Source organism: Diceros bicornis, chromosome 37, assembly GCF_020826845.1.
Source record: "Diceros bicornis minor isolate mBicDic1 chromosome 37, mDicBic1.mat.cur, whole genome shotgun sequence".
Classification (NCBI taxonomy): domain Eukaryota; kingdom Metazoa; phylum Chordata; class Mammalia; order Perissodactyla; family Rhinocerotidae; genus Diceros; species Diceros bicornis.
The window spans coordinates 16,253,146-16,270,663 of record NC_080776.1 but is presented as its reverse complement, the minus strand read 5'-3'; the positions used below and the strand labels follow the sequence as shown (position 1 = coordinate 16,270,663).

Here is a 17,518-nt window from a genome sequence, read left to right as displayed (position 1 = left end):
ACAAAAAAATCAGGATATCTTAAATAGCAATGTTTGCATAAAACCTTTAATATTTTTACTATGTTTGTATACCATTTGGTTAATATTTTTCTTTAAATCTATTTTAAAATGATTCACCTTTTAAACTGTAGCCTTAACCTCACTATCTGTGAATTCACAGGTTTGATGTGCATTATATTTTATTTTAATACAGATTAGAATAAATAACTTTAAAATATAAAACAGTAACTCATGAACCACCTAAAAATCCTCTCCCTTACCACCAATGAAACTTTACACTTTACACTTTGAGGGACACTCCATAAATAATATGATAATTGCTATAATAAAAAATGAACTGTGCACATTTATTTATTCTGAAAGAATAATCTAGATCTCTTCCTCAGAAATGGTTACAAATAGGGATGTTTTCATATTTGATTTTGATGTTTTAAAGCTTCAAGGTTCAGGACTGACTCCTCGTCTACTTACCTATAAATTTATTATAGTCCCTCTGCCTCTCTCAAAGGACAAACCTACATCCTCTCATTTCCTTTACACTTGTATGAGGCCATGTTTGCAAGGAACTGAAATGTACTCAAGGTACCTGGAGTAAAAGCTGTCTTACCCGGTCCAGAGATAGAAGCTATAATTCCACCAGACCATAAAGCTAACGGAACCCAGCCCTTAGGCAACCCATGGTTTCTCTCTTGAGACATTTCTGCTTTTCTCCATGGTCTGTTTTTCACTTACCTGCCTATCAGCTGGTTTCATCACTCTCTATTCAGTATCCTTTCTGGATCTTTCTGGATACGTTTGGATTGCACTCCAACATGCTCTGCATTGGGACATCGTGATAATCTTCATCATGATAATCCTTTTGGTTTCTGCCTCAATAGCCAAGGACCTCAAATTCTCACTTTTTATTCCAACTTCTCAAGGAAATGTTGGTTGACCTGGGATGGACCAGATTCCTACCCCTCAAACGATCAGCCACAATTATGAGTAGGGTCATAATCCGCACCTTCCAGAAGGTGCGGGTGGGACCCCTTAGGAAGGAATGTTGGTGTGCATGTACTACAGAACATGCATGATTAGCTCTCTTATTCTCTCATAATGCCGTCTATTGTCTTGCCCTTCCCTACCACGCCATTTTGAGTCCTCCATTTATAACTGGCTCCCAGCTATAATGTAAGTCCTTGTGTCCAGAAGGATGTGGAACAGCCCTGTGGGACTGTGGGAGTCGTTGCCTACAATGACCTTTGAATGTGCCGTCTCTGGCAAAGTCATCCATAAAGTGTGCCTTTCTGATTTTGTTTTTACAAGGGCACTGAGTTGAGCTTCCTTGCAGAAAGCTTGAAATGTGATTGCAGTGGCTGAAACAGTGACAATTTCTGCTTTTTGTTTCTAAAACACAATATAAGGATATAGTCACTCAATGCCAAGTAATTTCATAATAGATACCTAAATCTGAAACTATTTTAGGGAATTCAAAAATTCAAACTTGTTAAGATCTATAGTTTCTTATGATTTTTATGAACTATAAAATTGTGTGTGTGTGTGTGTGTGTGTGTAAATTACATCTTGCATCTATGTTTCCATTTGTTCTTATGTAGGAAAAAAAGGCATTTTTTCAAAAATCCTCTCCTGGAATATTTGAAGATAGACTATAAAGACAAATACCATGAAAGTTATTGTCACTTGTGTGACACAAAATTAAATTCTCTTAAATAATGTTTATGTGCATTTTATCACTTACAGGAATCAAAGGTGACCCTGCAAGTCACTTTGGCCCACCTGGTCCAAAGGGTGAGCCAGGTAACCCTGGATGTCCAGGTATAGCTACATATTTTTCTTATTAAAACAAAAAAGAATAAGTTTGGTTTGAAAAATAGAATAATTACTGTATCCTCCTAGCTCGTGATGATTGTATGAGTATTTTCTTTCCCCTTAGCCCATTAAGATATGTATCAGAAGGATTATGTATAAACATTGTCATCGCATCCCTGGCCTAGGAGGACACCAGGATTATGCACCAGGGATTCACCATCTTTTTTCCACCATGGTTCCCATGATCGACGGTGTTGACATAACACAGTCGAAAATGACTATTGGCTATTTTGCAATCTCTATAATTAAAAATGATACATTAGCAATAACCACTCACACTGACTACAGCTGCAGGTTGTCATTCCAGCCCTTTCTTTCCTGCTCAGAAAAGCAAATGTGAATACCAGTGAGGAGGGCCATTGTTGAGATATTATTGAATCGAAGAATAACTAAATATCTAGTTTACTAAAAACCAAACCAAACAAATGTAAAACCTCATCACCAACGATAAATCTAAGTTCTTCAAAACAATACTTTAATAGTAACAATTGACATGGCATCCCTCAGAAGGGATTATGACCTACCAGTGAGTTCTTGCCCTCCAGTCAAGGCTGCAGCTGGCCACAGTAGATGACCCACAGCTGACAAAATACGCATACCCTTGAACTGCGTAATTCCACTCATAGAAATTTATCTTAAGTCAATAATCAGACATGTACAGAGATGCGTGCACAGGAATATCCACCACGTGGAGAGAACAAATGTCCATCCACAGATCATTGCTTCAATAAATTATGTCCAAGGTCATTCAGCTGATAGCAGACAGGCTAGACCCCAGCTTTGTATTTAGATCAGTCCCTTGTAAATTAAAATATCTCATATTAATAGTTTTGTGCATTATCTTAAAATTCTCTGTGGCAATGTCATGTTTCATTCCATATAACAGAAAGAATATCTGAACAGAACTATTATGGGAAATTTTATTTCTTGTTTTTATTTCATATCATGGCTTAAATGGAAGTCTCACAGAGAAACAAGCTATTACAATGGTAAAAACTTCTTATTCTCTTTCATATGGGTCTTTTACTTCTGACATGGTCAATATATTTAGATGATATAATACTGAAATGTACAGTCTGAGTGTACATTTGGAGGGGAAAATGGTTTTGAGATTAGCATTGCGGGGGTTCATGATAGATACCAGAATGAGAAGTCTCAGAAAGGAAAATCAGCGGCTCAGAGTCAACCTCCATTATTATCACTGTGCATACCATCTTGGGCAGGTTGCTTGTCATCTCTGACCTCAGTTTCCTCACCTGTAAAGTGTCCCTCTGCATATTACAGGATTGTTCTGAGGATCGAATGAAATTCAATTTGCATGAGAAAGCAATTTGTAAAGTGAAAATTGGTACACAAATGTAAAGTGTCATTGTCATCCTCATCATCATCAGTCAGCAAGACATTAAGAGATTTCTCCGCACTTACTGGTATTTTTATGTAAACCCTAAAGATAGTGAGATTTTATAAGCTGCAAGTAGTCCAAAATGGAGGCCTTTGATGTTACCTAACATTTTTAGTTAAAAATCATAAATCTGAGTTATTTTACACTTAGGCTAAATTTTTCAAGAAAATTTGCCTTGGCGTAATTTCCCTGGTGTCTTGTGGTTATCACCATTCCAATTGTTGTTTTTCCCATACGCCATAGCTTTAGCTTTAAAATTTTAAATTACATCCTGTGTTATTCACCAGCACAGAGTTCACCTAAATATGCAATTTCCATTGACTGGAAAAAGCTGTATTGAATTTGAAGGAGCCTAACGAGAAGGCACAGATTCACTGCCTGTCCCAGGGGACTACATATGAGTGTACTGGGTTCAGTTCTACCTTCCCCCTTCAATTCAGAGAGAAAATATGGGACAGATTAACTCAGACGTTCTGTTCTTAATACAACTGTAATTGGGGAGGCAAGCTTTTTAATGCTTCAGTTTTTTCATTTGGAGATGAGAATAATGCTGCTTTACCTTTGCTGGAGGAATGTTTTCTGGCTAAATAAAATAACACACAGTGAGGCGCATAGATCTTAAATTCAATCAGGGAACAGGTATAGACTAGCACAGACTTGTTTCACGTGTGTTATCATAATGACTAACTCCCTGATGAGTTTGTAAATACAGAGCCATATATTTTATTTGTAGATTCAACTGGTCGTTTTCAGAACAGACTATTGGTTTATCCTTTAACTATGAATTGTATTAAAGTCACACATTATAAATAAACACGTGGGAAACAGTCATCTTCTCTAGTAATCAAAGAAATGTAAAGTAAGTTTGAAATATCATTTCTTCCTTACTAAATTGGCAAGAAAACAAGCCAACAAACCAAAAAGTCCTCAGTGAACACATGGCATGCTCTTAGAGCTGCCATCACGGAGCTATGAGTGGGTTACACATGGTGGTGTGAGTTGGTGTAGCATTTATGCAAACCATTTGGCAACCTCTATCAAGAACCAAATGCTGAATGGTGTATTCTAGAAAACTAGAGAACAACTGGACTGCTCTCTTCAGCAAGTCACTGTCCTGAGAAAGGAACTGTAGTAGATTTTTTTTTTTAACTTAAGGGCTGTATCGACTGGATACAATGTGAGGTTCTGGAATGGAACACAAGATGGACACACCAGCTGTGGAGGACATTAAGGGGCCAGTTGGGAGAACTCAAGTATGGAATGAATATTAGATGATATTAAGGATTGTTGTTAATTTTCATGGCTGTGATAATATTATTTTGGCCACATAGGAAAAATATTCTTATTTTTCAGACATACTCCCTGAAGCATTTAGGGATGGAATTCCATGATGTCTATGATTTACTCTAAAATACTTCAGCATTTTAAAATGCATTTTAAAAGAACCAAAATATCGTACTATTTTATCTAGAAATTCTACTCCCAGGAATTTTTCAGAAGGAAATAATTTAATAGGAGAAAAAAATTGATGAAAGATGTATAAAGATCATTATGCATAACAGCAAAGAGTTAGAAATAACTTGAATGGTGATAGTAGGAGAAAATTAGATTAATTAATTTAATTAAGATTAACTCTATAAGCTATCAGCCAGTCATTTAAAAATGATAGTTGGGAAAATAATGACAAACTTGGAAAATTACTTATGATACAATGCTAATTTAAAAAATCAGAATATACAATTGTGGGTATTATTTACACATTGTATGCATATGAAAAATTGTGTTAAGGTGGTGGGATTACAGATGTTTTGTTTTCAATTTTTCCTTAATGTTATCTTTTCAAGAGAAAAATTATAAATACAAAAAAGTAGGAATACAAAAGAATAGCAGGGGCTGAAGTTGGAGGTTTTGTAGATTTGCTGCCTCAAAGAGCAATGTAAAACTACTCAGATGTTGGATATTTCTTTCTTTAGGAGCTTTTGGAGTGCCTGGAGAGCAGGGCTTGCCTGGTGTTCAAGGGACCAGAGGACCACCTGGAAGACCAGGAGTGCCTGGTTCCTCTGGACCACCAGGGTGTCCAGGTACCTTGAAAGGAGCCAGGAAATTTCCTGGGCACTCATCTGTCTTTTCCTGTATCAGAAAGAGACAGGCTTTGCTTAGACCTGGGTTCAGATCTGGCTCTGCCATTTTCCAGACCCGTGACTTTAGACAAGTCATTTAAATTTACCTATTCCTCCTCTGTAGCTGGAGCCAGTCTTAGGTCACTGGGTTGGTCTGGGAGTAAGCTAAGACAACACCTGTTAAGTGCCTAGGAGGGTGCCAGGTGCAAAGTGATGGTCTGGCGGATAAAAGCTCCTTTCCAGCCCTCCCTAATTCACCTGCCAGCAGGATGCTGGTTTTCTTTCCTCCTTTAGACTTAAGGCAAATATCACATGTACAACACAACATTTTAATGGCTCCTCTTCCTGCCGATTCAGAATAAAGTGAAAGTTTAAAATTGTAGTTGGCAACTTTAATCACTCAGAAATATATTTTCTCCTCCTGAGGTTAAGTGTATTTTTCTCTCTCGAGTTAGGAGGTCTAGGAAGAAAAGGTAATAAAACAATGTTCCCAGTTACCCATATATTGAGAAGATAGATGACCTTCCCAGCTAATGTAACTTATATATCATCTGGGTGTCTGCAAAACCTCCCTGTCGTCCTCAGGTGATCAAGGGGTGCCTGGGCTGGAGGGACATCCAGGAGAAATGGGGGATCCTGGGCCAAGAGGCCTCACGGGGGATCCAGGGACACCAGGTCTTCCGGGAGTAGAAGGTAAGTCAAAAGGCAGCCTGACCCATCAGAAAGCTCCAGCCCAACGAGGGCAAATTCATAGCGTCTTATCTGCACCCAGTGACATTGAGCTTGGTCCTGGCTCTTCCCACAGATGCCCATTAGCATCTTCCTATTCTTTCTCACTCAGGGCTTCAGGCACTGCTCATCCAGGCTCCTGACCCGCCTTCTACCAAAATGATGGTGCTGCCATCTCATTTTTGACGGCATTTCCCCCAGTGTTTTCCGTAATTTTCAAGCCTATTCATTTAATCTCTCCTCAGAAGGTTAAGCTTCTATCGTGTCCTAGATTCTGTCTTAGACAGTCAGTACATAATTTTGAAGAAAATAAACATGGTTTCTGCCTTCATGGAGCTCATGGTTTAGTAGGAAAGACAGATATTGAAAATATATATGTAAATAAATATATATTTACCAATTATGATAAGTGGAAGGAAGAGAAAAGAATACGATGCTATGGAGAAAGAGTAACTAGTATTCATTATCTTTGTTAGATAAAGAAACATTTTTTGCTGGGGTTGAATTTTTTGGCCTTTACAGGTAATAGCAGACTGGTTATTATACAGATCTGGTTATAATAATGCAATATAAAATAATATAATATAATACAATAATATAAATTTGTTATTAATAAATCTTCATGCCCTCCATTCATCCATGCTACTTATTCCTCTTCAGTCCATTTCTTCCATTTTAGGAAAAAAATGTTTTTCCGTGGTACTTTGTGTATACCTCTAACATAACACTTATGTTGTACCACATTTGTTTGTGTAGAGGTCTTTCTCACCAAGTAGAATAAGATTTTTAAAAAGCAAAAACCATTTTTATATCCTTGGGACCCCGTAGATACCCAGTAAGTCTGTTGATGGGTTATTGTAAGTATTTTTAAATTTATGGATAAATTAATAAATGAAGGAATGGACAAAGGGAAGGAAGAACAACTGAGCTAGTAGCTATGAAGTTGAGGGTCTTCACCGCAACTAACAGTTGAAGGCTCAAGCCTTACTGGGTAGATTTCTGTAACTAACCCCCTCCCTCTCCTTCTTTCTCCCTTGTCCTCCCACTTACCTTCTGCTTGTTGACTCATACATGTCCTAAATTTTGGTAAAATGAAAAATACCGTCTCTCAGAAGACTTGCAAACCTCTCTTTTTGGGCTTAATCATTTTATTGTTTTGAAAATCCAAATGTTTTTCCGTATTCTCATCTCTTCACTTATCAGATAGCTTTCAAATAATTCCAGTTTTCCAACAAGTAGCGTGGTATGTGTTACCTGGTGCAGTTCTGCAGAGAGGGAAGCCATTGATTTTGGAGAGTTGGTACACTTACGTATTTCCATGCAGCCCAATATTATTTGGCTTATAGTTCCCATCACTAAACAAGATATCTTTGGACTGTTCTCCTCCCTCTTCATTGGCATTTTTATTAATGTGAAGTCCAGTGATTTGTGATAAATTTAAGCACGATGATAATTTTGTTATTTTAAAAGCTTGTCTAGGGATTGTGGCTATTTCCTGTCTCTGGCAATCCCTGCAGCCCTGGGGTACTCCTTGACACTTTTTTGAGTGTCTGGAAGACAAAATTGGTAAAGAGCCAAAAGAAAACCTTTCCCGTTATTAACCGATCCTACTAAATTTCCACTACTTCCTACCCTCCTAGTTTAGCAAAATGGCATCTTGGTGCCGTAACAATATGCACTCAGTTTGTATAAAATGACCACGCTCATGTTACTATTGTTGATTCCTCCTTCCCTTGAATTAGTTTGCATTTATCACATAACTTCAGTATGATATATTATTAAAAAACTAATAGCTAATGAATTTGATTGAATGACAAAATTACTCAAAGAGTAATCTCCAATCACGTCATAATTCTGTGTTATGAAATAATGAGTTTGTTAATAAGAGAAGGTGAGGAAATGAATATATCAACCCAAATATTCACACCAGTGTAGACAGACGCTGCAGTGGTGCTTGCCAACCAGGCAGCGATGCTGTTTCGCTGCAAAGAGCCCAATGAAGGACCGACTGGTCTTTAAAAAAACAAAACAAAACAGTGAAATACGTTCTTAAAAATTAAAACATCTACATTATAAATCCATCGTTGCAGTTTATCATACTGATATAAAAATGAACCACACTCCGGCAGAAACACTTTGAACTGAGAAACTAAATATTTGAAGTATGTTCTAAATAAGTCAAGGGGACTGATTATCTTGTTTGAACAAACCAGCTGCTGAACCCAAGGTTGTTTGCTTTGCTAGAACAAGCCATATGGATTCTGGGTCCTGCTTGTGTTCAATCAGATTTAAACTTTAACTCAAACATATGCTAAAAATGGCTTGATTCCTAGATTTAAGTCTTCAAATACATATGCCCCCTCAAAGGAAGACACAATTCCTCGTTGGGCATTCATATGAGATTAGAATAATGGAAACCTAAAGACAATTATCTGTAGCATGACAACTGTAAAGAATGCAGATTGGGTTATGTTGGCAAGTAAAATGTTTCACAAGAAAAAAGCAACTTGAAATGTCTTTTATCAGAAAAGAAATGCCATGCACCTCAGAGCTGTGAAAATCGTAGAAATGTTCTTCCTCCCTTTTCATGACTAGAATGTTCCCCTCCTGCCCCACCCCCATAGCACTTACCATTCTTGATGTAATTGCCTGTTTATTCTGTCAAGTCAGGGATTGTTTCCATCTTGCTCCCCATTGTCTCATCAGCGCCTGTCACTAGGTACATTTGGGGACTGAAGCTCCGTGGGTTAAGAGACCATGTCATATGCTCTTGTGCATTCCCTCAGTAGGCACGCATCTATTTTCTGAACTAAAAAAAATTTTTTTTTAATCTTATTTCAGAATCTGTTTTGATAAGTTTTCAACTTTGTTCAACCATGACCCAAAGTCACGTAGGTCTCTTTTCCCCATCAGCTTTAATGTTAGGGTGACCGGCTGTCCCAGTTTGCCTGGCACGGAAGGGGCTGTCTCAGGACACGGAACTTTCAGTGCTAGAACTGGGAAAGGCTCCAAGAAACAGGGACAAGTTGGTCACCCTATTAAAAGTATAAACCTATACAAAGGCCCCTGGGGTTGGAGTAGCATTTTCAGGCTTTAGAACAAAAGGAAACCTCAGAGTGGGAATCCAGCCACAGAGTCGGCTCCTCGGTTAACACAGATGGAAGCTATGATTAAGATTACGGCTGGAGTGGGAGATTCGAGTCTTTGACTAGAGGAAGAGCACCCCAGCCTGTGAGTGCAGCGTGATGTAGCCTTAAATGATGGTTGTTAAGCAGGACCAGAGAGGTGAATAAAAATTCCTCATTACCAGGAATGTGCTTTGTTAGCCTAATTGCCTCTCGTCTGCACTGTATATATTTTATGCATGAACAGTTTTCTGATTTAGAGATGGGATTGATAAAAAGCTTTCAGTAAAAAGGAAAAATTGCCCTTAAAACCCTGCCCAGATGTAGCTGCATTCAATTTAGAAAGATAACATTGGGTCAGATAAGGGTCGGCTAGTTCAACAATGGCAGGGCCTGGGACTGTGACAACGCAGGATCTGGATGTGTTGATGTGACAACGGAGAGCTGGCAGAAGTTGAGACATTCCACGCCCAGCCAAGTCCCCCAAGCCATCAATCTTGGTGGCGTAAGCTGGAGATCAAATCACATTGAAATAGCAAAATGGTCTCAAAAAATTTATTATCATTTCAGATAGATTGCAATAAATATCCAGATTTGGCAGATGAAGGTCTGTGTGTTCTTTTGGTGCAAACTTGAAATATTCACGCGTAAATAGGAAAGAGGATTGGAAAATAAATTCAGCCAGAACTGTTAAAAGTAGTTAGGAAATAAGGGTTTTAGGGAAATTAAGGGTGCATTTCCATTTTTTGTTGTTGTTGCAAGAGAATATGGCTCATTTGCACCAATCTAAAGTTTAGATTTTAAAAATAGAGTAACTATCTGTTTCAAGTACTGAAAATAAAATAGAATGGAACCATCCGTTTCATCTTCTAATAAGAAGTCCACAGAGGACTTGCTTTAATGAATAAATGATAATTAGCACTTGAATTATTTATATACACATGGATACCTCTAACTTCCCCAAATCTTATTCATCCTGTAAATCTATCAAAGAAAGATGTGACATACAAACAGAAATTGTAGTCCGCTCCTTTTTATAGCTTTCTATCTGCCCGTTCAATCCCTCACCCTCCCTGTTCCACATTTTCTTATTCACTCACTCACTCATTCAACAGACATTTATTGAACACCTACTATGTGTCAGGAGATAATACTAAGTGGAGGGATAGAAAGACTTATAGAACCTGGGGTAAAATGAATTTGCCCTAAATAAACCAGTCACCCAAAAACATAATTGTTGTACAACATGGGACAGGTACCAACATAAGAACATTGAAGGAGCTCTATGTAAGTATCATGGGGGTCGGTGACAGGCACTTTCTGTGTGTTAGTCATATAAGCTGAGGGTGTTTTTATTGCAAATTCAAAGGATGAGACCCTAAACTGAATGAATGGCTGGCTGTGCACTGAGGGGCTTTCAGCCTTGGATGAAAAAGAACAGCTACTGGATGGAAGATCCATTAATGAAATAGGAAGGTTACCAGGCTTAGCCAGGACCTGGGGAGAAGATTCTTTCTCCCAAATCAATCAGTGGGACAAGATGTGTGTGAAGTACCTGGCAGAGGACTCAGCACGTGGGATTTTCTGTACATGTTAGTTACCTGCCTTCTTCCCTTCCTTTCCCTCCTTCCCTCCCTCTTTCCGCCCTTTTCTTTTCTCTATTCCTTCTCTATAAACCTATATAGTATATATTATAAATATGTTATATATTATAAGTATATTATAAATATAGATATTATAAATATCTATATATCTATATATTTATAAACCTAGAGATGTATAGGTGTTCAGTGTTAGTGACAATTTAAGTAAAGTCAGGTTGTAGATGTCCCCTTAGAGAACTATACCAATGTCTGATGGAAGGTTCTGAAAGAGGATGCAGGCATTGATGAGATCATATTTAATTAGAGACTGGACTTTTCAGTCATCATCATGAAATAAGTTTAATTTCTGTAAAGAGGCATCAGAACGGTTCTCTTTGAAAGAACTAGTTGCAAAGAAATAGCTGCAGCCAGGGGCCAGCTCCCTGTGGCGTTGTGGTTAAGTTCTACAAGCTCTGCTTTGGCGGCCTGGGGTTTATGGGTTCAGATCCCGGGCACAGACCAACACCACTCATCAAGCCATGCTGTGGCAGTGACCCATATACAAAATAGAGGAAGATTGATACAGATGTTAGCTCAGGGCTAATCTTCCTCAGGAAGAAAAAGAAATAGCTGAAGCCAAAACCATTGACCTGCAGGCCTGTTCTTTCTGAGTAGCACAGTGCTTAAAAAAATTAGGTAGGGCGTGTATTCCCCAGTACGTATGCCACAGACCCGACCCGTCCTTATTGTCTCATTACATTTACCTGACTAGATCCTGAAGAAATTAGAATCTGCAGACCGTGGCTGAGTGGAAAGATCCTAAGCCAGGGAGGAAGGAAGCTTGGGTTTGCTCCTGTCCAATCTCCTTCCTCATCTAGGATGATTTTATCGTCATAAAATAGAAGGTCACTTCCTACACCAAGATTCAGTTATTCTAGACTGTATCTGGTTAGAGAGAGAGATATTCATGATATGTCATAAACCAACAGCAGTACTGTAAAACCAAAGAAATGTATGTGTTAAGCTATCTTGGCAGAAAACATCCATCTAATGAATGTGTTAAATCATAACCACTGGCACAGATTCAGCCCTGATAACGGTGAGATCTCATGGTTCCCCCTTGGAGAATCTGTCCGTCTCCATCAGCCCACCCTCTGCTGGTTGGTGCCTGCAACCTGTGTCCGGTGAACATCAACAGCTGGTCTTCCCCTGTGGGTCACAGGCCTGTGATGTGTTTCAGGTCCCCCCGGGGCACCCGGCCTGAATGGCTTGCATGGTTTGAAGGGTCAGAAAGGAACCAAAGGCGCTGCAGGTAAGAGAAAACCGTTTGTGAGAGACTGAACTGCAATTGGTGGACCGTGAGATGCCGCTGGTATTTCCACGTCACAAGATTTGGGGCGCGAAACTAAGAAACTGTCTTAGCTTAGAGACACAATATTGGAACTGTTTTCAGTGTTGTAGATGACTTATATAAAAAGGACATGGTTGGTTAACAGTGCCTTTTGTTGATATTGCTTGGGACTATCTCTCTACTGAAAATACTCTGAATTATTGCTTAGGTGGAGCTCGATTTCAAAATATTATGAATAAGAAATAAATAGTTGAGATTATTTCATATTGTTTTAAGTGTAGTAATGCCAAATATGAGCATGTGGCTCTAATGAGTACTTTCAGCATCCCTCAATAGCCCACTGCTCAAATTACCTGAACAAATTGCTGTTATTTTTGATATCACAAAGAGGCTGACCTTCAACTACATTTTAGCTTGTTCTGTTATTTTAGTATAATAAGTAATGCACATTTGTTGCATTACTTTTTCAGAAAAATAGCTCATAACCAGACAAGGTGACTGGAATCAGACATGTAGATTTGAGGGACTATAGGAAAAGGGTTAAATCATTGTGGGGTTTGAATCTGTTATTGGAGAAAGATGACATCTTAATATGGTTTGGAGGTTCAAGACGTCATTTAGGTCAGTTAGGATTCATTTAGTGGCTCTTCCAAATAGTCTGAAAAAATGTGTGCCCCCTCCAAGAAACCAAGGATATTCTCCCTTTCAATGAGAAACTCCACAATAGTTCTATTTACATGCCAGTTTCCACCTTTAATTTCAAACCAGTTTATTCATAATTACTTATAGTTGGATCTCATTTGGGGTTGGAGGGTTAGTATTGTCACTAAGCTGTGGGTTTTTTTTAAATCTGAGAAATAACCACGAAATAAATCAAACCTATGGTTGACCAGCGCAATGGGTCGTAAGAGAGTAAACGGCAGATGCAGCCATTTGGATCGTGTTGCGGCCAGGGGTTGGTCTCTGCAGAACCAGCTGCTTCCCTGTCATGCCCCAATTTGGAAACAGTTCGTTTCCAGGCACCACCACAGGGACAAACAAGGAGAAGACGCAGGGCTAACGCTGTTTTCCTCATTAAGGTTTGCATGAAATGGGCCCACGCGGTCCAGTGGGACTACCTGGGCTGAAAGGGGAGACAGGAGACCCCGGGAGCCCAGGAATTTCTCCTCCAGGCCTTTTAGGAGAAAAAGGTTCCCCGGGTCCCCCAGGTAAGACACAGCATGCTTTGCTCCTCACTCAATAACTAAATCAAAACCTTCCAAATGTAATGAAACTAACATCTGAATACATCCCTCCTCAGGGAGACCTGGACCACCTGGTCCTGCAGGTGCCACAGGAAGAGCTCCTAAGGGTGACATTCCTGATGCAGGTCCACCTGGAGATCAGGGACCTCCTGGCCCGGATGGTCTAAGAGGTATGAGACAATCATGACGAAGATGGTGACGCTCCTTTCCTTAGATGCTACCACTCTGTAGGGATGTAGGACGAGAGAATAGCAGAGTAGAAGCACCATAGCAGCCCCATCAATTTGGCAGATGGAAAAGGTGGGAGTGTGGGCAGTGAAGGGCCGTCAGGACCAGAGCTTAGGCCCGTGACTCTTCTATTTCAACTCTATCAGCTCACCCCTCTATGGGAACAAACTCTGACTTGAAGCAAGCCTTTCCCATTGCCAGCTTGATGCCGACCATGAGGGTTCAGAAGTGGCTAGCAGGAGGAATCCCACCCTAGTTGCAGGTCTCTTGCACCAGCCACATAAACCACTGCCCCGGCCCAGAGTGACAGGACCCAGGTCTGGCATATGCACAAAACAGAGTCTCTTCTTGTGCTTCCAACAGTACATTTTGTTCCTCTCATCACTTCCCAGGGACACACTCTAGCAAGGCAGTGTTTCACAAAGTAGGGTTGGATCAGAGCTGGTTGGGGAGTTGAGAAAAGAGCATGGCTCAGTGCAGTGTCCTGTAAATCAACCACATTCCTACTAGCTCATAGAACTCCTCTAGAGAGACACAAACCCACTGCCTTTAAATCTTTAGAATTTTAGTAAGGGTGGGATAAAATATTATATAATTCTGTTTTACACTGAGAACAATGAAAGAGCTTAAAAATCTGCTAAGAAGTATAGAAACTAAGTAGGAATAAAATTTGGGCTCAATTCCTATGTGTAGACACTTGTTTTCAAATAGGATTATAAATTTAATTGAGTGAACATTCCTTTCCCATCAGCCAGATTTCCTCAAAAGCCTGTCATCTATCTATTTTGTGTGTCCATCCATCCATCCATCCATCTATCCCTTCATCCATCCATCCATCCACTCACCTATCCATCCATCATATTAAAGCAGTGAGATGCAATGCAAAGAAAAATCACAAACTGACTCTTCCAAAGGGAATGGTTCTGAAGGGAAGGAAGGCTTTGCTTGGCTTCATTTTCTCTAACAGTTATTAACAAACTATTTACACTATTTCTCAACTTGGGCTCCATGAGATATACTTTCTTTCATTTCTGATCCTATTGACTTTCTTATTCTTTAATTCCCTCCATTCCTTGCTTACAAATCATTAAATTACTTTCCTTAAGAAGCTCTTGGGCAGCCAGCACACACATTTGTCTTTGACTGAAAGAATCTTTTTGCCTCCTCCCTGTGGTCAGGAACACCTGGGTCCCCAGGCCCCCCTGGGAGTGTTGACCTTCTGAAAGGGGAACCAGGTGACTGTGGTCTGCCAGGGCCACCAGGTCCCCCGGGCCCACCAGGACCTCCAGGACACAAAGGCTTCCCAGGATGTGATGGAAAAGATGGCCAGAAAGGTATGAACGCAAGTTTTCCCTTAATAGTAGGTGAAGACTTTCCTTATTTTGCCTATAGGGTCCGGGGTACTGAGCCATCATGAGGTAATTCCTATTTCCATGGAAACAGTGACTACATTTCCAGAATGTCCTGACTTTCCCAGAGTCCTAAAGTTTGGGTAAAAGATAGACAAGTAAAAGGAAGAAACACAAGTTCATCTTGAGCCCCTAATAATATAATTGATAATCTTCTAGGCCAGAACTGAACAACAGAAATATAATGCAAGTGACATATGTAATTAAAAGATGTAGTAGCCACATTTTAAAAAGTAAAAAGAAACAAGTGAAATTAACTTTCATACTTTACTTCATTTAGCATAATATATTCAAGTTATTATTTTAACAGAATGATATACAAGGAGTTAGAAATATTGGTGGAACCGCTAACCATGCTTCTTAACTCCCATTGCAATGGGCATAAGGGCCAAAGAGCACATAACTGAAAAAGATGAGAGAGCTTCCTCAGTTTACCTTTTTAGACACACACAGTGGGAAACATTTTATCTATTCCACACTTATTAGGCACCTATAGGAATATAGTAGTGAACAAATTTAAACAGAGCCCCTCTCTTACCAAGCGCACAGTTTCAAGGTGGAAGACAGACATTCTCACCAAAGGATCGTAGGGATCAACTGAAATGATGCTCTAAGAGAAGGGACACGCTTCCGTGAGAGCTCATCAAAAAGCAACGGGACTTGGGGTGGGGTTCCAGGGAGCGCTTCCCGGAGGAAGTAAGGCTTGATCTGCACTCTAGAGAATGAGGAGGACTCCGTGGACGGGGAGGAAGGGAAGGAAGAGAATATGCGAGGCACTCAATGGCTGGTGCTGCTGAAACAGCTGAAACTGGGAGGGCGAGCAAGACGGTGGGAGGAACTCAGGGTGGGGAGGCACGTCATCCCCAGACAGCAAAGCTCTTTCCTTATTTTTCCTTCAGTTCCAGTCCTGTGACTGTCTCCACGGAAAGTTCAGGATTTCAGGGCTTTTGTTCTAATTTAGTTTTGTCTTGATCATGGACCCATTTTCCTTAGTCCTTTTGAGAGATGACTGTGTTTTCTTCAGACAGAGGCAATTCTTCTCAGCCTCACAGAAAAAAGTGGGAGAGTTATCCGGACTCTAAGGCTGACTTTGCTCTGCATTTTGTTGTAGTAAAGCTCTGAATTTAGTCCATCAAACTGCCATGGTCTTTATATGTTTCCTTGTAGGACCAATGGGATTCCCAGGGCCGCAGGGGCCACCTGGACTTCCTGGGTCACCTGGAGAGAAAGGTTTGCTTGGACCTCCAGGCAGACAGGGGCCCTCTGGTCCTCCAGGTAAGCTTCTGATGCCTAATCATCTCCACCCAGCAGCCTACCTGTGGCATTTTGTTTGAATATTTACTATGAGAGTCATCTTTCAGAAAGTAATGATTCTGAAATTACCAGCAAATTCTTATGAAGTTATAAAGATTATATTTCTGACATAAAGATTATATTTATTTCAGGCTGCACCCAAATCCACATGTTTGGTAAATTAATATTTATTATCAGAATGAGTAAGTTTGAAAATTAGGAGTTGATTTTTCATATAATATTTCTAAGGTAAATAAATCTGTGTTCCCTCATACAAGAGGCAAAAGGATTTGATTATTGTATGTGAGGACTGTATATTCAATTCCTGTCCCTGAATTCCCATTGATTTTCCTAAATGTTTGATTTAACTTTTTCTGTAAAGTACATTATTTCCTATGAAGATGAAAGGCTATTCAATTTAAGGTCTATAGACAACACGTTTGCATCATACGGTCAAAATAAGCCAAGGAAGAGCTGGAAGGGCGAACAGACAAATGTGTTTGAGATTGGCACAAGTAATATCTTTCAAGATCCTAAATCAATATTATGGTAATGTGGTATCAATTCAGAATATTTTGCAATCTCCTAACTTAGCACTCCCTAGTCCAAAGAATAAATAAACTGCACTGCTTTATAATGGATCGTAGTCCAACATGACAAAGAGCATACACTTTGATTCATCTCATATATCCTTTCTGTGCATAACTTATAAAACTGGGTAAATTAATATGGAATTTTCAGAAGCCTTCAAATGGACAGAATTTCTATATACATTAAATTAGGGCATATTTGCTATACGGAATCAAGTCAAATTTTATATTGCCTAAGATAGTTTCATTTCAGATCTTTCTAGATGTGAAAACTCCATTCCTAAATCATAGCTGTTCCTGTCAGTAACATTGACGTGGACTTTTTATAAATAAGATGCTTTCATTCTGCTAGTCATGGATGCTGTCTTCAAATTATTATTTATGTTCTCCAGCAATCTCTTTCATCTTTGTCCTAATTCACAAATTTAAAATCTCTTCCCACCATATGAAAATCGTTATGCGGCCTCGTTTTTTGGCTTTGGGTGTCTCCAGGTTCCAGAGGTAAGCAGAAATTTTCTCTAAGTCTGGTTTCCAGTCATTTCTGTTCTTGGCTTTTTCACTGTATTTGTGAGTTA

General features: G+C 39.5%; 1 protein-coding gene across 1 annotated transcript in view; it reads left to right on the top strand.

Annotated features, from left to right (window-relative positions):
• COL4A4 (collagen type IV alpha 4 chain) overlaps window positions 1-17,518 on the top strand; it is a 100,290-nt gene that overhangs the window by 68,885 nt on the left and 13,887 nt on the right. Inside the window, exons 34-42 of the mRNA XM_058533115.1 lie at window positions 1,741-1,815; window positions 5,245-5,352; window positions 5,977-6,084; window positions 12,069-12,140; window positions 13,259-13,387; window positions 13,480-13,593; window positions 14,830-14,985; window positions 16,228-16,335; window positions 17,436-17,444. Coding sequence (XP_058389098.1) covers window positions 1,741-1,815; window positions 5,245-5,352; window positions 5,977-6,084; window positions 12,069-12,140; window positions 13,259-13,387; window positions 13,480-13,593; window positions 14,830-14,985; window positions 16,228-16,335; window positions 17,436-17,444 — 879 coding nt within the window. The remainder of the gene's footprint in view (window positions 1-1,740; window positions 1,816-5,244; window positions 5,353-5,976; window positions 6,085-12,068; window positions 12,141-13,258; window positions 13,388-13,479; window positions 13,594-14,829; window positions 14,986-16,227; window positions 16,336-17,435; window positions 17,445-17,518) is intronic.